This window comes from Neopsephotus bourkii, unplaced genomic scaffold, assembly GCF_033783945.1.
Source record: "Neopsephotus bourkii isolate Nb327-2 ecotype Australia unplaced genomic scaffold, CSIRO-AGI_Nbou_v1 NB_1707, whole genome shotgun sequence".
Taxonomy (NCBI): Eukaryota; Metazoa; Chordata; class Aves; order Psittaciformes; family Psittacidae; genus Neopsephotus; species Neopsephotus bourkii.
The window spans coordinates 149,462-173,829 of record NW_026902181.1 but is presented as its reverse complement, the minus strand read 5'-3'; the positions used below and the strand labels follow the sequence as shown (position 1 = coordinate 173,829).

At 41.7% G+C, this 24,368-nt stretch overlaps 1 protein-coding gene across 2 annotated transcripts in view; it reads right to left on the bottom strand.

The window, feature by feature from the left end:
* Nucleotides 1–24,368, bottom strand: part of RGS6 (regulator of G protein signaling 6) — a 140,490-nt gene that overhangs the window by 48,169 nt on the left and 67,953 nt on the right. For both annotated transcript variants that reach the window (XM_061376384.1, XM_061376385.1), the window contains exons 5-13: nt 23,570–23,621; nt 20,696–20,760; nt 17,638–17,714; nt 12,958–13,039; nt 12,369–12,443; nt 10,978–11,076; nt 8,077–8,138; nt 3,625–3,735; nt 352–477 (exon numbers count right to left, since the gene is read on the bottom strand). In XM_061376384.1, the coding sequence (XP_061232368.1) occupies nt 352–477; nt 3,625–3,735; nt 8,077–8,138; nt 10,978–11,076; nt 12,369–12,443; nt 12,958–13,039; nt 17,638–17,714; nt 20,696–20,760; nt 23,570–23,621 (749 nt within the window). The remainder of the gene's footprint in view (nt 1–351; nt 478–3,624; nt 3,736–8,076; nt 8,139–10,977; nt 11,077–12,368; nt 12,444–12,957; nt 13,040–17,637; nt 17,715–20,695; nt 20,761–23,569; nt 23,622–24,368) is intronic.

The following is a 24,368-nucleotide window of genomic DNA, read 5'->3' as shown; positions in this document are numbered from 1 at the left end:
CCTTACATGACCTCTGACATAAATGCATATGTAAATCCTATATATTATTAGGGGGCTTAATAGCACTATTAATAGCTTTGTCTCACCACATTATTACAATTTTGCAAGCCTTTTCCACATGCTGCTTGACAGCACTGGCTCTGCTAAACACTGTTCCTGAGTCTACTGACATAGTTCTGGTATAGGCATCTATAGCAGTGCTATGGGCCAAATCTTGCCATTCTCAGCTTGATTCAAATGGGCATTTTTAGCAGTTCAAGATAGAGAAAGCATTGCATTTCACCTATGCAAGAGAGTAGGATTTGTCCCATTCATTTAGTTCAAGTCAAAAAAGAAAAAAAAAGATTTTACCTCAGGTTTTCGGAGCTGAATTCTGATTCCAGGAAACGAAGGAACTGGTCTCGTCCTACTGGGTCCTTCAGCACCTCATCCATGGAGAAACCCCATCTTTTCACACGCTGCTGACTAGGTTCTTTGCTGTTTGGAAAGAAAAGGGAAAAGCCAGATGGAATGTGCATTTCTGCCTGCTGTCCAAGCAGCTGCTGCTGTTTCTGTTAAGCAGCAAAGGGAGGAAGATCATCAGATGAGATGGTGGGGGTTTTTTTCTTAGGATTTTGCAGAACTACAACTTAGCAAATAACACACAAAGGAAGCTATAAAGACCAGGGCCATCATTAAAGCAACTGTACTATTTGGGTGCTACGTATAAGGCTAATGAGAGAAATAGTGAATGATATGCAGAGTAATTTCTAGTAGTTTTCATGTGAAGAACAGCACATCATACTTGAATAATTATTCATTACACAATTCTCACATATCTCCTAAATGTATCCTGGGATTTCTTGTATGTCAAGGCAGAAATTTGCCAGGAATGTTCCTCTCACTGCTGGTATGCTCCAGAGGGTCTCGTTGTGTCCCACACAGTGCTGGCTGGTCACTTGGAATTGGCTTCAGACTTTCAGTTCCACATTTGCATTAAAAAAGCAGTTATACTAAGAAGCAGTACAGATAAGGTTTCTAAAAATGATTACTGGTTTGTGGTATTTTATTTTTCAGTGCCTCTGATTTTTGGATGCCTAAGTCTTGAAAGACTAAAAAGCCTTCTACTCTCCATGTTAATCAGAGTCTTATTTTGTATCTCAGCTGGGACACTGAGATGCAAGGCACCCAAAATCACTAAAAATATTTCTCCTGAATTATTTCTTAATGCATTCCCACTTACATAAGCCATTGTGTGAATTGCCAGACATGTTGCAGAGATGCCTATGGGGAGAGGCAATGCCTGGGAATCACAAGGATCGTATGAGACAGTCCACATCAGAGCATAATCTGGCTCACAAAGTGTTTGAAAGCTTCTGGTGTGATGGCATCATACTACGAGACAACCATTAAAATACAGCTCAGCTGCTCACATTTGTGACAGTGGAGCCATTGTTAACAGTACATATCTATTAAACTACATGTCCCATCATGTCCACAGTGATTCCTAATCCCAGAGCCTTAGGGGACAGTGGCGATCTGTGCTGAAGACCAAATAAGCCAAAGGGGTAAATAAAATGCCTGCTTTGATTTCCTTTTGGTGTAAAGACTAAGCAAAATTGATGGGCATGTCCTCACTTGAAGTGCAGAGCACTCAGGATGGCTCCTTCTGCACTCTCCCAGGAGCCAGCACTGCAGATGCCAGCCTACCTGTTAAATGAGCCAGCCTGGACATGGGGACATGAAAGCCATGAATTTCCTGCTGAATCCAGAGATTAGTTGCTGCTCTTCTTGCTGCTGCACAATGTTTGAGCATGAAAAAAACCCTCACCAATGCACTGTCTAAAATGGAAAGCTTTCCATGGTGTTTTCTGAATCCAAAATGCCACAAAGGATGAACTGCAGTGGCACAGGGCTGTCCATACTCAGCAGCCTGTCTTATTAGAAGTGATAGGTTCTTTGTTTTCTTGAGCAAAGGCTCTGCTCTCCTAACTGAGGAAACAGCTTAGCAGGCAACGCAAAGGGATCTCAGGAATCATTTAATTATTCATCAAGTTGGAACTATATGCAGATGCAGTGAGTTCTTTTACAATAGGGAATAAAATAGAAATACAGAGCTGTTTATTCTTCTATCTTCCAACAATACAACTTTCTCTTTTTTCATCAGCAGAATAATCACCTTCCTTAACCCTTAAATCATAGCAGAAGCCAAGCATTTATTTTAAATTCCTGTAAAGGCCATGACATCAGGCTAATTGTATTCTTCAGGGACATGGACATCTTTTCTGGGATTTCCAGCTACCTCAACAGATGCAAAAATAATGGATGCCTGAACTATTTTGTGGGTCAGGGTTCCTACAGAGGTGTATTTTGCAGGGACTGTATCTGGTTCTAGCCCTGCTGGGGAGGATGGAGAAAAGGAGAGATACTGCCTAAATAGGAAATCTAAGATACTAAAATGATATGAAGAGGGGCAGAGATTATGAAACTAATGGATTTCTGTGACTACCAGAAAAACAGGTGAAAATCTTTCACATCCTAGACCACGTGGTTTTTAAACAGGGAAAAACTTGCCCTTTTCCTGGAACACTGTTTCACTGTGAATTTGCTTTCTTAGGCTGGTAGCATCTTCAAGTTTACAATATTATTCAAAACCAGACAGGATTAATTTGGCATTCTCTTTTCAAAGAAGAAAAGTCCCAGTTCAGATTTGGTGCTGAACAGCAGCAAACGAGAAGCCACTGAACACTTGCAGTAGGTGGCCACAGGATGCAAGTGAGCAGTCATGGTGATACATAGCATGGCGATTCCATTCAAACCTGCTGTGATAGCTGCTAGGCAAAAGGGCAGGCAGGACAATTTTACTTCCACTACAAGGATGTGGGTAGCCTGTGATACCAAGAGATGTAGACACTGGGCAGACTTCCCTTGCACCAGCACCTCATGGGCAAAAGATGACCTAAATTGCAGTGCTGTGCTTGTTTTTTTTTTTGGAGAAACTCTCTGAGGTGCCAGACACTGGAGTTCCTACAGTCTTTCAATATCCTTTTCATCTATTAGACACCATAACAGAGACAGGCCAGCTTGTTCACTAACAGGTGTGGCCTCAACTCACTTTGTTAATCTATTATAATTCTGACCTGCTAGGTCTCATACATTATGTGTGACCTAAACTCCTCTGGCTCCTGTGTCAGATACAGCTCTGCACAGCAGGAATGGCCACTGCCCTATAACCTGTCCCGTATTTTTCATGGGACCCCAGGACAGGAGCAGGGCTGAAGCACCACAGCAGAAGGAGGATCAGAGAGAAGGATCTCAAGGGTCGAAGGAAATGTGCTGGAACAGATATCTTTTAACAGTGTCTTATCTGTGGACTCTTAAGACCTGAGTCTGCGTGTCTTAAACAGGCATGAGAATGTCTGTTACCTGACTTACAGCATTTCACACATTAAGTCATATGGTAGTGGAAAGGCTGAATAATTCCCAGAAGTGATAAAGCATAAGCTCCTGTTTAAACTTTAACTATGTACTCGTATCTTGTCAAGCCACAGATATACAACTTCCTACCCAAATAGAGCAGTGGGGAAACAAAGCAAACAAAATGGCAAGACAACTCTAAAATTACTTAAAACTACCAATTCTTACCTCATTTCAATGTCCCACAATGCTGCATCATCACTTATCCAGGGATTGGAAGGCTCAGCAGGTGTTATAAAGGGGTCGTATTCCACATACTGCTCCGTGTAGGCTATTAAACTGGCAGGTATAAAAAAAGAAAAGAAAAAAAGAGAAAAGAATCAAAAAGAATCAGGGCCTGAATGCTCAGTCACACATCAGAGAGGCACAGCTTTGCCTCTCTTCTTTTTATTTGTTTCCTTTTATTTTTGTAGGGATTAGCCAGTTTCTCAGCCACCACAGGAGTCCCATTTCCCAGGGATGATGCAGGCCAGGATTTCTCTGCAAACACCCACCAGCTCACTGCAGGATGTTCCTCAAGCTTGCCTCTGCCCACAAAGAGCCCCATGAAGCAATAACTGGATTGCTAAGGTAGGATTTCCCCCCGAGAGCCAAGGGATGACTATGAAATGCGTGTCCTGTTCATTTACTCGGTGTTGCTATTGCCTCTTGCTTTTTTGGTTTTTGCACACTTTTGTACCCACTTAACATTATGTGTTATGAGCAACACATCTAAATAGGGTCATGGGCTGTAGCTAATATACCTATATCTTCTGGGGTTCACAGACCTGAGCATCAAAACTTCAGGCTGTAGATCTTTGTTTTTTTTTGTTACTTTGGTATACCATTTAGTCTAACGGCATTATTATAAAACAATTCAATGGCAGTTTATAATAGTTAACTTAGGATACAGTAAATTATTTGCATGCTGGAAAAACACCTGTTTTTTCTACTGGCCTCTTTCATAATGAGTCAGGTAAGACATATAGTGTCCAATCCTCACTAGGATGGGATTCAAAGAGCTTTCTGTGTCTGCTTGCATAAGTGATTTCAGGAATTCCACTGGGGCTGGGGCTAGGGGCACTTTTTTACAAAAGAAAGACAGCATATATAAAATAAACCAAAAGAAATTTATCCTAGTCTATACTGGAAATACTCTAAGGCACTTCTTAATTTTTTTGCCTAGGCCTGCCAAGTAATTAACTAAGTTAATTGAGTCTCATCAAACTGAACAACTAATCTACTTGCACTGTGACTGTCCATGCTAAACTTTACCTCTGGTCTTCAGTATCTCAAAAAGGCAGAATGAAAAGACTCTGTAAAACAAAGGGTCGCAAAAGGCAGAAAGTTTCCCTGACCTGCTCTACAGTAATTATTTCTTTTTGTTTGTCCTAGCTCTTATCATGAGGCATTAAAATCATACATTTTTGTAACCACAGCAGGTTCCCATTGCCCCTCAGGGCACTGAGGGCTGTCTCATCTCATTTCATTAATTACATTTCATGACCGCTGTGGGTCAAGGGTTGGAGGAAGGAGCAGCGTCCAATTTCAGAGAGCAGCAGCAATCCCTGAGACATCAATGAGAGAGAGGGTTGCTTAAAAAAAAACCAACAAAAGGGATCAATCAGGAGGTATCTGCTGTGAAATCTGAGTTACTCCTAATAAAATAATAAGAAGGCATCAGAGGTGCTAGTACAAGTACTAGCAAAAATAAAAGGGGAAAAACTAAATTAAATGAAACAAGGGGGAATTGCTAAGCACACTTTGCTGATTCAGTATAATGACAGCAGCAGAATCATTGTCTCATTGTCTAATGGAAGCTACAGGAGGGGGACTCCTATGGGGAAAAAGCATTTCTGACAAAATGCAGACCTGGGCTTTTGGGTTTTAAGGTGATGCACTGTAATTCTGTTAGAAGAGGTGGTGGGAAGAGTTCACTAAAGGGGCAGAGCTTGCCTGAAGAAGCCAGGTGTCTCACAATGAGGGGGCTCTGTTCAGCCTTTACAGTAACTTTGAGGATCTGAAAGGATAACACAGATTTTCATCTAGGGAACTGAGATTGCTTCTGGTAGGAAAATGCTCCAATGCCCCAATTTTCCCACCCATTTCTGTGATGCCACATGTAGCAGAATTGTATTAATGCTGCACAATGCAGTCAGGGAAAAGAGTAGGTAGAATATATTGATCATTCTGCTCAACAGTTCTCAAACCTTATTGCTAAACCCTAAACCTGAAAGTGTGCAGGTGTCAAGTGAGAGAGGATGTGGAAGAAAGGAGAAGAAAGGAGAAGAAAACAGTTTCTAAGGTGCCTAGCGTGGCTGAGGGATTCCTGCTCCCACAGTTGGTACAGATCTACTCTTGGAAGGAAAACAGGAAGGGGGGGGAAGTAAATCTTTAGGACTGGGCATGGATACTTCATAGGAGCTGGGATAACCTATTGAGAGTCTTTCCGTTCCTCTTCTACTGAACAAAGGCTCTCCCATAGAATAGCTTGCATTAATAGAAAATGCATGTGATTGGTCTATCACTATTACAATACTTTACACCTTATTCCTACAACATATTAGAAAGCAGCTTGTTTCCCCACCACCCCCTGCCTTATTTTCTCCTCGTTACTTTCCTCATCCTGCCTGAAAATGCCTTTGTGCTGTACTGAAAGAAATGGCAGGTGACGCCACTGTCAGGCTTGGCTGTTGAAAGGACCATGCCAATAAATCATCTCTTGCTCCCCTGATCTGCCACACTGCCACTTAAGCTAGTCCTGAAAGCAGGGTCCAGCCTGAAAAGTGACTTGCTAATAACAGCACCTCCTCACACAGCAGATTTGTTCCTGGAAGTTTTATTCAGCGCTTTACATTGGGCTTTCAGGCTGCACAGGTTTTTATTTCAGGCACCTGTTCAACTCGGGTCATCCGTATTCATTCCTTCTCACCTATCCCAACCCCTGCCAAGCCACTGGACCCATCAGTCCACCTGTTTCTCTCCTGCCTGCTCTATGATGCTCCACATCCAGGCTGCGCCTCCCACCACTCTTTGCACCAAGACCTGGGACCATCGAGCAATGCTGCCACCCAAATGTCAGCACATAACCACTTCTTCACAAGATATAAATATCACAGCCATGATTTTCATTCTTTATAATTTCAAATAAAACTTTCAAAACAAAATAAAAGAACTTCTTGATTATTCTCATTTTATTTAGTTTTATCCTGGCTATCAATGTGATAGGTTTCGATAGCAACATTTTCTTCTCCAATTTGGGACCAATAAAAAAACCCCACCAAAGCCCTTTCAAATCAGGAAAAAATTCTGTCCAATTTTATTGAAAACGAATATTTTTTATTTTTTTTTTAACATTGACATTACATTTATAAGGTCAGTAGCTTCTATGAACTTGAGCAACAGGTCTGTTATGTGAATGGACTTTGATGAATAGGAATGAATGAATTTTATTGAGTCCCTCTTATTGAATAAATACCTACATAGAAAAAAATCAAGCAAACCAAATCTGCTTGCTAGTAAATTACCAGCCTGGAAATTATTACTGTCTCAGTATATTGAGGTCATTGTAGGTAAACTCAGTACAAAATTACTTTTTTTTTGGTGAAGCACAAATGTATCTTCCTAATGAAAAAGAACCAGAAAGCCCAGAACATAAATATGAACATGCTAATTTCAATGATACAGTATCATGAATTCAGGATTTCAAAGAGCCTCTGAATATTTTCTATTTAATTGGATAAATTTTTGTTTTAATTATTAAACTTCATAAGCCAATAGGAATCTACTTTGTGGTTCTTGCCATTTAATTTGCTTATTTTAGTACACACGTGCTAATTACAGATGTGAGCACTGCAATGCACATTTCATAGGGTAATCTCTTTTTAACTTGCTTAAATAAAAAATACTCTATTATTTTATTTTGCCTCTAGAAGGCAAAATAAATATTATTTTATTATGCCTCTAGAAGGCACCAGCCCTTATCATATCCTTCATGTCCACCACGGTTTTGTTCTAAAAGCGATGTTACTGAAGAGCGTGTCAATCCCTGTGCTTGTCTCAGTGATTCCTCTTCAAATGCGCATAACTTGAAAGTACCTGAGGAGCTGTTACTCTCAATTAAATTTGAGCTTCTTCTTTACCTGTTCACATTTTCTGACCAGAATTAAATATTCTGCAAGTCAAATAGTGACTTAATTTGCCTCTATGAGAAATCAACCTCTTAAAACACTGCTGTGAGTAGTCCAGGTACAACCCCAGTACCTCCCATAGGGTTCCATATATGTAAATGGGAGCAGAAACTGGCCCTACAACTCCCGTATGAATATGGACATGAACACCACTTGCAACAAGGTGCAAATGCAGCTCCTTCCCCAGATCTGTGGGAGGCTAACAAGAGCTGAGCTCTGAGGGTTCATCCACACAAGAAAAAAGGGAATTTTCCAATTGAAACAGGAATGACTTTTCTGTAAATAAACTCTAGGGTTGTGAAGGAGTGGGAAACGAAAGTACTACAACTGTTCTTCCTTTTGTGAATAATATTTCTTTTGCCTTTACAGTATGACTGTCCACTCTCTATTGCTGGAAATACTAAACCGGGCACGAGAAATTAATGGGAAATCATGCAAACATGACACTCACCTTTCTGCTACTTTGGACATCTTTAAACAATGTCTCTCTATCTGCATGTTCAGAAAAGTTATCTGAGGAGAGATATGACAAGGACATCAACAATCAAAGAGCTCTAGAGCATACATTGATCATATCCCAACAAACTATTGATTTTTGTTTCCAAACAGCTTAGAAGCAACTCAGAAGGAAATGGGACCCTTCCCTTGGTATTAGAGAAAGCTTATTAACTGCTTCCAATAGGAGTCTCCATTTTCTATGGCAGAGGCCCAGGGAAAGCTTCAGATAAAAGCCTTCTTCAGCTCAGAAAACTTAGGGCCCAGTTAGAACTGAGTCTGACCAGGAATGTCAAAAATAACAGGAAAGGCTTCTATAAGTAGGTCACAAACAAAAGACAGACTAAGGATAAGGTGGGCCCTATCTGTAAGGAAACAGAGAACTGGCTACCTTTGATTTTGGAGAAAGTTGAGGATCTCAATGACTTCTTTGTCTCAGACTTCACTGGCAAGTGCTCTGACCACACCACCCAAGTCTTGCCCACTGTAGGAGAGGATCTGGTTTGAGACCATCTTAAAAACCTGAACGTGCACAAGTCCATGGGACCTGATGAAATCCATCCATGCATCCCGAAGGAGCTGGTGAATGAAGTTGCTAAGCCGCTGTCCGTCATATTTGAAAAATCATGGCAGTCAGGTGAAGTTCCCGATGACTGGAAAAACGGAACTATAACCCCCATTTTCAAGAAAGGGAAAATGGATGACCCAGGGAATTACAGACCAGTCAGTCTCACCTCTGTGCCTGGCAAAATCTTGGAGCAGATTCTCCTGGAAGGCATGCTAAGGCACATGAAAAACAAGGTGCTTGGTGACAGCCAACATGGCTTCACTAAGGGGAAATCCTGCCTGACCAATTTGGTGGTCTTCTATGATGGGGCTACAGAACTGATGGACAGGGGTAGAGCAGTTGATGTCATCTACCTGGACTTGTGCAAAACCTTTGACACTGTCCTGCAGGACATCCTTGTCTCTAATTTGGAGAGTCATCAGTTTGATAGGTGAACCACTCGGTGGATAAAGAACTGGCTGGATGGCCACACGCAAGGGGCTGGCGTCTCCAATTGGAGACCAGTAACGAGTGGTGTCCCTCAGGGATCGGTGTTGGGACCAATCTTGTTCAGCATCTTTGTTGGTGACATGGACAGTGGGGTTGAGTGCACCCTCAGCAAGTTTGCCAATGACACCAAGCTGTGTAGTTCGGCTGATATGCTGGAGGGAAGGAATGCCATCCAGAGGGACATCAACACGCTTGTGAGGTGGGCTGATGCCAACCTCATGAAGTTTAACCATGACAAGTGCAAGGTCCTAAACCTGGGTTGGAGCAATCCCAGGCACAGCTACAGGTTGAGCAGAGAAGACATTCAGAGCAGCCCTGCAGAGAAGAACTTCGGGGTGTCGGCTGATGAGAAACTGAACATGAGCCGGCTTCAGTGTTCACTCGCAGCTCAGAAACAAAGTGTAATGGGCTGCATCGAAAGGAGCGTGACCAGCAGGTTGAAGGTGGTTATCCTGCCCCTCTACTCTGCCCTCGTGAGACCCTGCTTAAAGTATTCTGTGCAGTTCTGGTGTCCTCAACGTAAGAACATGGAGCTGTTGGAGGAAGTCCAGAGGAGGCCATGGTGATGTTCAGGGGGCTGGATCATCTCCCGTATGAAGACAGGCTGAGAAAGCTGGGGTTGTTCAGCCTGGAGAAGAGAAGGCTGCATGGAGACCTCATAGCAGCCTTCCAGTATCTGAAAGGAGCCTACAAGGATGCTGAGGTTAGACTCTTCATTAAGGACTGTAGTGATAGGACAAGGGGTAATGGGTTCAAACTTTAACACGGGAAGTTTAGATTGGCTATAAGAAGGAAGTTCTTTACTATGAGTGTGGTGAGGCACTGGAATGGGTTGCCAAAGGAAGTTGTGAATGCTCCATCTCTGGTGGTGTTCAAGGCTGGGTTGACAGAGCCTTGGCTGACATGTGAGGAGTCCCTGCCCATGGCAGGAAAGTTGGAACTACATCTTAAGGTCCTTTCCAATCCTAACTGTTCTGTGATTCTAAGGCATTATTAAAAGCAGGCAAGGCCCGTATTTGGGACCGACATCTGTAGACTACTCAGTATGCAATATGATCCCCTTTTTATACCACACTCTTCATTTCTCTGACTGGCATCACAAGACCAATAACAGTTTTTTATCACATTTTCACTCTGCTATGAGCCACTTCTTCACAGTACTATGCAGCCTATGTTGGCAATGATGGAAAAAGCTCAAGCAATTTTGTGTTCAGTTTTAATTCAGAAGACCTCCCTAAAACTGGCTAAGAAACATGTTCAAAGCTGCCTTTGCTAAAATGCTGACCTAGCGATTCCTGCTTGTGCTTCAGTGAGCGCTGCTTGTTGCAGGAGAGGAATTTTGAGGCAGAGCTCCCTGTGTCGGGGCAAGGATGTGTGAGTCGGCTGGCTGCTCCTTGGAATGATTGTGCAAATAACTTCTTCCTAGTTCCCTAAAAGCTCTGACTGTACAGTCTAACAATAATGCACTGAACAATGCCATCTTCAGCCTGTGCTCCAGAATGCTGGCTTCTTCCCTAGCCTATGTCAGTGCCCACTTTTTAGATATCCTCAGTGAACCTGAATCTGTACACTGGTCCACAGACAGAATAGTAGTCAATTCAAAAGTTAGTATTACTCATAAGCCATATTATCATAGAATTACTTTAGTCTTTAAATACTTACTGCTTTACCCGAAGCGTGTGAGGATCAAGGACAGGTAAAGCATAAAATTGGTTTTGCTGATCTCGGTAGCTTTACGTGCTTTTTTTTCCCCTTCAGATAACAGTTCTCAGAAGAGCAGCCATACAGCCATCTACTTACTTGTTTCCGGAAATCCTCTTTTGTAGTTTTGCGTACAGGTTGGGAGGGCACATGTACAGGGCTTTGGGGCTGAGACTCCTCTGTAACCCCATATACTGACTGTGAGGAACCAATAAATAAACAGAACAGAAATTACAGAATTTTTCTCTATTAGCAATGATGAAAAGTGCAGTATGCAAAACAGTGAGGTAACAAATCAGCAATTTCCCACCTGATTATCGACCTGTGTTTATCTCCACCCAGGTCAATAATCAGTCAGCCTGGAGCAAAATTTACAAATCAGACTGTTCCTGCAGATACCTGAACTTGGAAAGTTCACAGGCATGTTAAAAAAAGAGTTTATTTTAAATGTTAAAATGCAGCTGATAATTTTTAGGAGCTCTGTCAACACTTGTAGGATGAACACTAGGAGTGGTCACCGTGGTGAACAGAGTAGAGGAGGAAAAGACTAGAACCCCATCCCATGCCACATTTTTTCACTTGGTCCAATTTCTTGTTGCAAAAATACACATTGAAGAAAGTGCTTAACCAGGTGCCTGTCAATGGTTCAAGTTCATGTGAACCTCTCTAAACAAAAAACCTTCAGATTGACTTGTTGACATTCACTTTCAGGACATAGGCCTGCACTGGAAGTAATATCAGCTCCCCTTTCATTTAGTGCTTTTGCTTTTCATTTCAAATTCACATGTAAAAGACATACAAATATCTCTGCTGCAATTTAACTACGAATGGAAGTTCAGGAGTTTGGTGTTCTCTTCAAAACAGGTAACAAGTGACAGGACAAGAGGAAATGGCCTCCAGTTGTGCCAGGGGAGTTTTAGATTGGATACTAGGAAAACTTTCTTCCCCAAAAACCCAAAATGGTTGTCAAGCCATTGGAATAGGCTGTCCTGGGAAGCAGTCGAGTTGCCATCCCTGGAGGTATTTAAAAAGATGTGTAGACGTGGCACTTAGGGACATGGTTGAGGGGTGGACTTGGCAGTGCTCAGTTAATGGTTGGACTTGGTAATCCTAAGGGTCTTTTCCAACCTAAATGATTCTGTGATTCTATATGCACAGAACAGCTAAAACTTGCTGGAAGTCCAAGATACCAGGTTGTTAATGATCCAGCCTTTGAAATGAGTAACTCTGGTAAACAGCTCTGAAAAATCTGTGCCCAAATAGTTTCTTAATATGGGATCTTGGTACTTTTGCCAATTGATTGAATTTTATGGGAGTGCAGAGCCAGCAGACATCTGGGACACAGCTCCTTAATGCCCTTCTCAGTTATCACCCAGTCTACACTGCTCTGCTGGTAAAATGGGATTAGTAAATTCACCAGTTAGAATAAAATGGAACTGATACGTGCAAGGCACTTTTTTTCTGTTCATATTCCAGAAACCCAGTCTGACCTTTTTCACCTTCTGTGGATTTTTCATACGACGACACTTTCTAATATCCATTTCTGTGGTGTTCACACAGCCTGGCTGAAAAGAGATGGTAATTGTGTTACTGCTATGTTTACAATATTCATGCTACATTATCTTTCTAAAATATACAATTAGATCTTTTCCAACATTCTTTCCTGAGGTTTGTGCCCCATAAATTACCCTTGCTAAACAAAAGACTGCATACACCTAATATTGGCATCTCAATATCCAATCCATTTACTCATACCTTTGGCACGAAAAGGAAGTATCTCAGCTAAGAGAGGAGCTATTTCTAGGAAGTCTGAGACAAATCTGGTAAGCTGCTTTTCTTTCATATGCACAATAATCTTCAAAACTTCACATTTATTGTGTATTTCCAAATCAATAGTTACAGGCACGCACAAGGCTAGAATGTCTAAAATAATCTTGTAGACACTTGGTGTGTTTCAGACTGTAAGAAAAACCCATGTGGTGACTTTGAAGGCAATATCTTTGTGCATAGTGCAGTTTACTAATATTAAAACTTTTCTGTCAAAACCTGGAAAGACTCATCATTCAAAAAAAGCTTTACCACAGGCCTGTGCACATCCCAGAATGCTCTTTCCTGGCTGTCCAAGATTTTTCTTTCTGTTTTATCCTTTTTCCTGTCAATTCTGAAAAGAAAAACAGAAACAGATGAGTCGATGTACAAGAAACACTTTCTTCTCTGTTACAGTTCCTAGCTGGGGTTTTTGACCCCATGACAAAAAAATACAGGAATCCACTTTTTTTTGTACAGCATTGTCACACTCCCACTTGCAAGGCCATGTGCCATGAACAAAATATCACTGGTGTTTACTCCAGTATGCGTCAAAAGAGATTTTCCTATTAACATGGGAAATTTAACATGTGTTTTTTACCTGCTGAGGAAAAAAACCTTTCCTAATACTCTGCTCCCAGACCCTGACTTGATGGACAGAAAGTTCAAAAGGGACCCTCTTTACACTAGGTGAAGTTCTTGGCTGATGCTGCTCCACATCATTGCACCCTGGTGCCCCAGTAGCACCACTGGCATGACCAGACTGCAAAGTGGCAGCTCTCCCAGGCATTCCCAGCAGCTGCATGGGCAGCACTCATGACTACCCCTCTCAGAGCTTTCAACCCTTAGACTGGCTCTGCTGTATGCCCTGGTGTTGGGAGAGCAAAGGGTGAAAGCCAGCACTCACCCAAGAGACACAAGATCGGGCTGGCACAACAGTAACTCCGTAATTTCAGCTCTGCTGCTGCCAGAGAACTGACTCACTCAAAACACACGCATCAAAGGACACCAGAGGCTGTTCAAAGCAACTGTTACCCTATCTCTTGGCAACGCTGAACACTTCATGTCTGGTGCTTCACTCCCATGCCCAGCTCTGCACGTGAGCATAGCAAAGTCACCACTGGATTGCAAGATCCACCTGCAGAGGCTGGATGAGGCACAGGGAAGGAGGAAAGCCTCCACCTCAAGAGCAGAACTGAAAAGCTGACATTGTCCCTCGGCTGGGTTCCCACATTGCTCCATTTTCTCCACCCAGAAAAATCAAAGCAGTGAGGGGAAAAAAACCCACACCAGGTGGGACTTCTGACCATCAGGTTCTCTCCCTTCTGACTTCCTTTTGGAGGGGCAGTGATCCTCAGTTAAGCCTCCATTAGAAATGCACCAAAGGACAGGAAACAGAAGACTGAAGCTGGAGTTTCTGAACACCCCTTCCCACCAAAAGTCCAAGTCCTCCACAGTTTGGTATCACTCTCTGAATATTCCCCTGCAAGGCTGAGACAAGAAATCAGCACTGCACCACCCCACACATAGACAGAGCAGCCACCAGACAGCAGTCACTGTACTGCACTGACGAGCTAGTGCAAACATCCAGTCCAAAACTACTTTTAGTGAGCAAGTCCTTCACACCAGGCCAAAGTGAAAGGTGGAGTCCTCTGCCAATCTCACACCACACAGCACATAGAAACTGGAGGGTCTCTTTGAGGGCTTCCTGAGTTGTCTTCACAGGTGCTTTGTGCTCAAACCAGGTTCTTAGCTTATATCCCTAAACTAACTCAGTATTTCACATTTTAAACTAGGAAGATGTAACATATTAGGTGGTCTACGGCTATGTTTTTTGAGCAGTGTAGGTATAGCAATGGTAATCCTGTGTGCAAGCAAAGACATGCAAGGCAGAGTGGAACTTGATAAGGAGGAGGGACATTTTCAGGTGTTTTGGGTTGTTTTCCTTTTTAGTTAATGCAGGGCTGTGAATTACACTGTGTATTCCAGCCCTGCCTTCTTGGAAACCTGAACACTAAGCCATCGCAGGAACTGCCAATCAAGAAGCTGAAACTAGCCAGCTAAAAAAGTTGATAGTGGCCAGTACATTCTTATGTTTCCAAGAAAACAGAATGAAGATGAATAAGCAACAGTGATCACAAAGAATCTGATATTTACATTTCTTTCTTAGGTACTAACTGTATGCTGTAAATAGAGTACAGAATTTTGTTTTGACTTAGAATCGTAGAATTATAGAGTCATAGAATAGTTAGGGTTGGAAAGGACCTTAAGATCATCAAGTTCCAACCTCCCTCCCATGGGCAGGGACACCTTGCTCTAAACCATGTCACCCAAGGCCTTGTCCAACCTGGCCTTGAACACTGCCAGGGATGGAGCATTCACAGCCTCCCTGGGCAACCTATTCCAGTGCCTCACCATGCTAACAGGAAAGAATTTCCTCCTTATATCCAATCTAAACTTCCCCTGTTTAAGTTTTAACCTATTATCCCTTGTCCTATCATTACAGTCCCTAATGAAGAGTGCCTCCCCAGCATCCCTATAGGCCCCCTTCAGATACTGGAAGGCTGCTATGAGGTCTCCACGCAGACTTCTCTTCTCCAGGCTGAAGAGCCCCAACTTTCTCAGCCTATCTTCACACGGGAGGTGCTCCAGTCCCTTGATCATGCTCGTGGCCCTCCTCTGGACTTGTTCCAACAGTTCCATATCCTTTTTGTGTTGAGGACACCAGAACTGCACACAATACTCCAAGTGAGGTCTCACGAGAGCAGAGTAAAGGGGAAGAATCACCTCGTCTGACCTACTGGTCACGGTCATTTTGATGCAGCCCAGGATACGGTTGGCTTTCTGGGCTATGGGTGCACACTGAAGCCAGATCATGTTCATTTTCTCAACAACCAGCACCCCCAAGTCCTTCTCTGCAGGGCTGCTCTGAATCTCTTCTCCGCCCAGCCTATAGCTGTGTCTGGGATTGCTCCGACCCAGGTGTAGGACCTTGCACTTGGCACGGTTAAACTTCATGAGGTTGCCATCAGCCCAACTCACAAGCATGTTGAGTTCCCTCTGGATGGCATTCCTTCCCTCCAGCGTACCAAGCAAACCACAGAGCTTGGTGTCATCGGCAAACTTGCTGAGGGTGCACTCAATCCCACTGTCCATGTCAGCAACGAACATGTTAAACAAGACCTGGCCCAACACCGATCCCTGAGGGACACCACTCATTACTGGTCTGCAGCTGGACATTGAGCCACTGACCACAACTCTTTGTGTGTGGCCATCCAGCCACTTCTTTATCCACTGAGTGGTCCATCCATCAAATTGATGTCTCTCCAATTTAGAGACAAGGATATCGTGTGGGACAGTGTCGAACGCTTTACACAAGTCCAGGTAGATGACATCAACTGCTCTACCCCTGTCCATCAGTTCTGTATGCCCATCATAGAAGACCACCAAATTGGTCAGGCAGGATTTCCCCTTAGTGAAGCCATGCTGGCTGTCACCAAGCATCTTGTTGATTTTCATGTGCCTTAGTATGCCTTCCAGGAGAATCTGCTCCAAGATTTTGCCAGGCACAGAGGTGAGACTGACTGCTCTGTAATTCCCTGGGTCATCCATTTTCCCCTTCTTGAAAATGGGGGTTATATTCCCCTTTTTCCAGTCGTCGGGAACTTTACCTGACTGCCATGATTTCTCAAATATGATGGCCAGCGGCTTAGCAACTTCATTTGCCAGCTCCTTCAGGACCCGCTGATAGATTTCATTAGGACCCATGGACTTGTGCACATTCAGATTTTTAATTTTATTTTTTTAACTTGGCAATAAACATTTAAGTAACTGAAAGCACAATTGCTATTGTAACTTCTAATCTTCTTTTCCAAACAAAACACTGGTATTGTGGTCAGAAAAAATCCCTTAATTACCTTGTAATATAAAGGATAATTACCAATGTACTTAAATACTGCATAATTACAATGTTATTAAGCAAAGAATTAATCAAAATCCAAAGGGTTAATCAAAGATAAAGACATGCCTCAGCCACACCCTCAGGGAATTATGTTCCTTAACTTTTTAGCATCTAATGCTGAAAGTGCAAATTCTTTCTTGTGGTACAGTGTCAGTACTGGTGTTTTCATGTGCCATCTTTACCAGCTTTTCCATCTTATAGATGACAACTACATGTACAAAATGGACCTGTACAAAATGGACATGTACAGTTTTAGGCACTAGCTTGTAGACACTAGACTACAAAGTTTGGGTAAGTATACCCATTTTGCAGCAATAATGAAAACATGCTCAAAACATTAAGAGGCTTCAAACTATTTCCACAAAGGAAAGATTGGGGGGGGGGGGGGGGGGGAAGGCAGATTTAAATTATGAGCAGAGGATAGAAAAATCCCAGTACTGAATCTGAGAAAGTTTCATGTAAGTGGTACCCAATTCTCCACTCTAATTTAGTAACACAAGTCAGACTGCAGAGGGGAGAGAATAAAGTCAACTGGAGATTGGTATAAATGAAAAAACCAAATCCAGTCTGCTGTAAATACCACCCTTACAATCACTTTGAAGTGGCAATAGTTTTAGATTTACACACTTTACTAGCATACAGTAACACAGACAGAGTTCTTTCCATTTGTAAAGAATGGAATACAAAAATACTTCACAAAAGTAGAAGCTGAATGGGCAAGTGAATATCCCAAGCTCCCATGGTGAACACAGGCCCAGGAGCTCCTCACCAACATTTCCAAGTACAGATGATTAAACCCATCGTTCAGATTCTAGCACAAACTTTCAGAATTTGCTCTATATCGTTTCTAGGCTGCCAGCAATTAAAACTCACCAACACCTTCAGAGCTTTATCACAGTAAAGATTTTGACAAAGAAATTCCATCTGTATGGAATCCCTTTCCCTTCGCAGCTCTAAATACAGGTGCAGTTCAGTACTCCAGGATTACTCACTTCACTTGGGCCTCAGCTTGCATGAAGATGAATTCCCACTTTCTTGCAAATGCTCTCTGAAGTCTTGCTAAGTTTTCCTGACGAAAGATGAAAATAGTAAGAACAACTAATCCTTGCAATTACAAGTGCTTAAGATTACATTTAGCAGAGTGGGTGGTTATTTTATTCCTTTTTTTTTATTTTTTTTTTTCTAAGCTGGAAAACTCAAGACACAGAAGTCAGTGTTGATTTTGAGTGAACTATCTTGCAGGCAAAGCAAGGCTGTAATGCATCCTTTTGGGCTGCAGTCCTATAGCTGCAGCCAAAAGAGCCCTGTCAGGGGTAAGTAATGGAGTGTGATGAAGACAGCTTGAGCTCTACTATGAAAATAATGATGGACTTGTTCCCAAAAGATAACACCGAGAAGCTTTGTGAAGCTGACGACTTTCATTTCTGATAGCAGATGGCTGCCACCTGCACATTTCCCTCTCATCCCCACTTTCCCTTCCTCCCCCAGCTGCTCTCTTCTCTTCAGGCTTTTGCTGAGGTGCAAAGCCTGAGCATCCCTTGATTTGCTCAGCCCTGGTCACCGCTGAGAGCATTACGCAGCTGCACAGCACTGAAGGCTGGGGACTGCCAGGATGATTCACAAAAGGAAACAGCTTGTTTGTCTGAACAATGGATATAGCTGACTGCAAAGACTGGGTCCAAATGCAGCCTTGCTCTACATCTGAACTAAGAGCTCTGGTCCAGACCCATTACAGAGAGTGTCATGATCTGTACATTTGGAGGTAGATGTGACTTCATCGCAGCTCAAGGTCAAACTCAGGACATGGCCAGAATTTCAGGCTCAAATGGCACCCCAAAGTCACATATCCATACCCACCCTGATAAGGAGGTCTACGGGACCATTAACCTGACACCCTTCTCCATTACAGCTGGTTCAACTGTTGGAAATTTTCATTTTGAAAATGAACACTATTAGTTCTACTGCTGTTTTTTTTAAACCTATTCCCTTCATTTCAAGGAAGTACTTAAGTGCATGCATTTCAATGCTAGAAGAGATATTCCTATTATTTACTTTAAACTCTTGTATAACACAAGGCATAAAGCTTGGCCCTGTTACCACCAAGTCCATGTAAGATTTCAAGTCCGTATACACAGAAGAAAACAGTTAAACAAATGATTTACAGCTGTGTTGAACTGTGGTGATTTCCTTAACTATGACTACAAGGAAGAACTACTTGTAATTATCTGCAAAACCAATTTTTGCGGGTTTCTTTTTTTTTATTTTGCTTTAAATTATGTTCACATGTGCCTTCTGGTGTAAATATGCTGAAACCAATGAAACATCATCAACTGAAGCAATATTTGAATCATGCTTATGTTTGGCCGATTACCAACAAAACTGAATTAGAATATGTAACCTTAATCATATCATTGACACCTCTGCCCTAACAGTATAAATTGGGGGTGGGGAGTTATCTAGGAATGCTACAAGCAGAATCTAAACATGAGATGGCCCCTGAAATGCTTTGTAGAGATTCTTTTTGGAAACTCCAGGTCAGTGCTGATGCCTTCAGAGAATCATTCTCGTGCTACATCTTCAAACATGTGTTCTACATGGACAGAGCTCCTTCCACTCCTGTAAGCCTGTTTCTCTCACTTGTGCTTACATCTCCGTTGCTGGATCCACTTCAAGCTCCCATAATGACTAAGTAGAGTCAGAGCCATTCTTATCTGATTGTCTCTAATTAAGAGAACAAAGTCTGAATGCAGAAGTAATCTCTAATTGTGCAATGCAATATTCACAAGAAAAATGAGATACTGCCAAGGTCTAATTATTTGTCATTACTGAAGCATTGCTACACTCTGTAGACAACAACGTGCAAAAGTACTTAGCCAAAGCCTTACTGCATGTGTGTGGGAGTGTGCACACTGCTGAACAGCCTTTTGTTGCTTTATGATAGACCTTTAGAGTACTTACAGTTAATTGGTTGGCTGTGAGAAATTTTAATGCTTTTAATGATGAAATCAGCAATATGCAGAAGAGAAAACTCAGCAAAAGGATGTGGAAGTGCATGCAGATTATTATATTCCTTCCTTTATGCCTGTACTTCAAGATTAGAACTCTTGGGAACTCTGGATGCATTTTCAGGGTGGACTAGATAAGTGGCAATTTTTGCATGCTGTTTACTGAAAGACCAAACGTCATGTAGACATATCCATGTGCATAAAAGTCCCAAAACGCAGAAGGTAAGGAAGAAAGGAAAAGTCCATTCTTGGGAAAAAAAAAAAAACCCAACAAAAATATATGCAATATAAATGTTTTCATTGAAATAAACACAGACATAGAAGTCCAGTGGAACCAGTTTTGCAAACAAACCCTCCAGTGAAAAATTTCACACTTGAAATTCAGGTGTTACATTATGAAGCTAGTAAACAACAACAAAGTCAATACGATAGAATGAAAAGTTCAGCTGGTTAGAGTGTTACACTGCTCGTATTCAAAGAAATTCACACCAGCCCTGTCCTTCCTGCCTCTGTCTTCCCACTCCACTCTACTCAAACCCTGCACAATCTGAAGCCAAGGTTGGTGATACTTTTATGGATAATCATTTTATAACAGAAAACTTGACCTGGGTAAGCTTGGGTAATAGTTTTTCCTGTAAGGCATACTGAAAACAGTCCAAGTCTGATATCTGAAAACTGTCATAACTAGAATCATATGGTCATCAGCAATTTAATTGACTAACAACGCACCTGAAAATCCATAATTTCTGTGCATTAATATGTACCATATATTAATAAGGAACAGTTAACAGGAAACCAAGGTAAACTTCTGTGTAATTTCCCCAGTCTCGAAAGTCTGGCTATAGAGAAGATGCTTTAAGACACTGCAAAGCCAGTTATGTTCCCTAATAATGTTCCTGATGTCGTGTCCAGATCAAACTTCACACAATTCTGACAAGAGACACAGTAGCTGCTGATCCCAAAGCACAAAACGGCAGCATTCAATTAAGCAAGCAAAGCTCTCCCTGCACCCCCCAGCTTTAAGCTGTAGCAGCAGTGTACCTACGGCTTCATAATCTGCCAGCTCCAGCCTAGCTTTGTTCTGCATGGTCCGTTTGCAAAGATAGATTGCTAAAGAGAGAAACAGAAAATAATTACAGATTACTAGCATTAGATCCTAAAAAAAAAAAAAAAAAAAAAAAGGAAAAAAGTGCACTATTTGTTCTAATCAGAAAGCAACATGAGTCAAGGAATGAGAGGGTTGAATACCCAGCTGACATTACCCACTAGTAATCTTAGAAGCCTTAAACATCTGGGACATCTAATTTAAAAGTGCTGAGGGTAGATGCCAGAACCTAGCAAGATATTTGAGAAAGGCACAATTGCTTCTGGGGCTGGTAAAAGATTTACCTTTAGCAACCTGTTCCCCTCAGTACCTTGGGAATATCCCTTCCAAAGTGAAGCTGCTCTGCACTTTTCCCCTTTTGTTAATAAAAAACCCCAACAAAACCAAAAAACCAAGCCAACCATGCACCCCCAAAAAACAGAACAAAAACCAAACCAACAAAAAACAGTGAACAAAACCACCAAAAAAAATCAGAATATTGAAATGAAAATAGAAACATGGGCCATATTTTAAAGGTATGAGAATTTTTTCATATGCTTCATCCTACACATTTATATGCTTTTCATGCTACACATTCAAATGGTTAAGAAAAGCCTTCTCACATTTCATCATAGGCAGACACTGCAGGAACTGATGTGGTTTGGGATTTTGAGGGTCAAGATGAGCTCAGTGCACAATACCAAACCAGTCCCTGGCTGCCTTCTGGTAAAGCCTCAGCTGGACCTGCTCATCCCATTTCCATTGCAGGCTCAAACACATGGTCCCCAGCACAGCCTGGGTATACAGTCAGGTCTGAACTACTTAATAGAGGTCCAGTGCTCTCATTTGGGATGAATCTAGATGTGAATTTTATAGCTTTCTTCTGTTCTGCCCTCTTCTCATGCTCCAGGGCCAGGTACTTATTATCCAACAGCATACCAAACTGGAGCTGAGTGGAAGGTAATGCATCACCTACAGAAAACTACAATAAATCTCTTTCAGAAAATTTTGTCTTTTCCTTGAAAATCTTGGTGGGTTGGTTTGCTGGTAAATATAATTTTCTGACATCCTGATAAATGTTTTTCATTGGAGAACTAACCTTCTATGGAAAATATATGACAAAAAAAACCCCAAACAAAAAACCCAGACCAACCAGTTCTACTCGTGTGATTCTATTCCTATAATTCTAACATTCATATAATAGGCCAATATTATGCATAGTAACCAGAGGTGGTCGGTTCCTGTATGTTTATACATCTCAAGGGCAGGTTCTTCTGTAAGCCATTTGCAACACCAAATAAAGTTAAAGGCAGTCATCTCACAGTATTTCTTCACACTAAGCAGTGACCTGCCATTAGCAACTTAGTTCCTGTCCTCTGAGTGGATCTATGCAAATAAAAAAAAGTATGAAGTGCTGCTGGGATTTCAGTTTTATTTGGGTCTACTGCTAGTTTGGGATTAATTCCTGGGAAGACTCCATCTGCACAGACCTCTGATATGCAAAGACTGATTATAAGCATATGTTAGAGATTTCTGGGACAGATGAAAATCTGTCACTGCAGGGCTCAGGACTAATGCAGCTGCAGCTTGTCCAGCTCATACAGTACTTTGTTTTAAGGTGCACAGGTCCACTCAATGCCCTTGCAGCACAAATCTGACTGCAAAAACAGTTACTTAGAGATACTGTAGAAAAAAAAGAAAACCAGAACTTCCCTCTTCACATTGTTATTCTGATGTTTACAGACAGATATTTGGTGCAGTTCAGACAGTTATATATGGTGTCTGTAAAATCTGGAAATTATTTTGCATATAATGAACAGCATCATGTTTTCTCCTAAGCAGTTCCCCTCGCTGGGATAAACACATAAGCCACTGTGCTAGCTTTCTTGCAGATAAGGGACTGCAAATGAACTATTACATGACAGATACCATTGCAGGATACTTCTCCACCCTAGCAAATGATTCCCAGAATCCATAATGATGAGTAATTATTGCCCAGGAATGAAAAGAATCTGATTATCCAGGGAGGAGTTCTAAACTGATCTTAGGTTGTGAGATACTTCAAGAGAAGGACTTGCAGGAGCTCCTCTTTTAGGAGCACACGTGTGGATTCACTTCCTCTCCCAGTGCCACACCAGGATGCAGCAATGGATTTCATCATTTAACTGTGAAAGAAGGGCAGTTCTGGAAGAGACAGCGATGTTGCATGTAGACAGCTAAATATAACAACACTGACATATTTTCTTTATGTATTATAACTGTCTGCAGGCACTCACATGTTTAACACATCATGTTGCAGTTTATTAGCTCATAAACCACGTCCAATCTTCTCTTTTTTACCAGCTCCAGGAAAAATAAGTCTGGAGTCATATATCAGAGAGCTTTAACTATGAGTTGCCATCAGTTATACTGGTTTATTGATCAACCAGATGAGTGCCCACATGAGGTAACTTTTTATTGATCAATGTATCAGATTCAGCTACAGATCAGAGTATGTTCTCCCACAAAAGCAATATTGGTATTATTTAAGATTCCGAAGGAGCAGTATTCTGCTTGCCATAAATTCTGCCAAAATGAACAGAGCTATGGATGAATGAAGGTAATGGTAGGTAAAACCCTGGCCTCACTGGACTCAACAGCTACAGTTCCATGGGCTTGAGACACTTTAGGACTTCATGTATTTGGGATGGGCGTGTATCTGCCTCTGATGCTGCAGTCTGACAAGTAACTCTGCTGATGAAGGGTTTATTTAATGGCCAACAGTAATTAAGGACAATTTTTTCCATCACAAGCTTTCCATACTAACTTTCTACAATGAAATGATTCTACTCTCACCGTAATCTGTATTTTCAGGTTCCCAGCAGTTTGAAGGCCAAAAATATGGTGCCTAAGAAAGAACATATGCATTTTTATAATGAAAGGGATGAAAAACAATTCAGATGCAGAAAAACATTGCAAATGCATAAAGAAGAATCATACAGGTGCAGAAAGAAGAATCACAGTGTCTATGGCCCAGTCTCTGCCAACAGAGGAAACACTGCTACAGATCTCAGCAAAAGTGAGGATGCTTTTCCAGGATGATACCACCTTTAGCATTCCTCACTGCAGGTAATAGAAATGCTAAATACAAGCATGCAAAGTATGGTTGGCAGCCTAACAAAAAAATTAGTTTTAAAATACAACAGATGCCAGAGGTCAAAACTCAGCTGATTAGAATCATTCTGAAAAGAGAAGTCCTGCTAAGCTTACTGGTTTTGGTTTTTATCCAGGCCTCCATATTGCAGTTGCTACAATTAATTACAAGATATTACTACCCATAGCTGTATTTCAGTTTTAACATGAATGAAAAATAATGTCTGTGTCCAAATTACAGAACACTGTTTTGCATTACTGATGTAATGACACAAATGGGCATAGGATATTACACACAGATTATTCCTTGTACAAAAGTACAACGAGAAAACTGAGGGATCAGGCAATCTGGGTTCAACATCCCTTGCTAATACACATCTTAGGAACTTCACAAGATTAGGAGCTACTGTTAAAGGAGGGACTGAAGTTCAGGTAGAAAGTGACAAGGAGAGAGTAATGGAAAAGAAAGATGTTTCTATCAGGTTATTTTTCCAGAAAATGG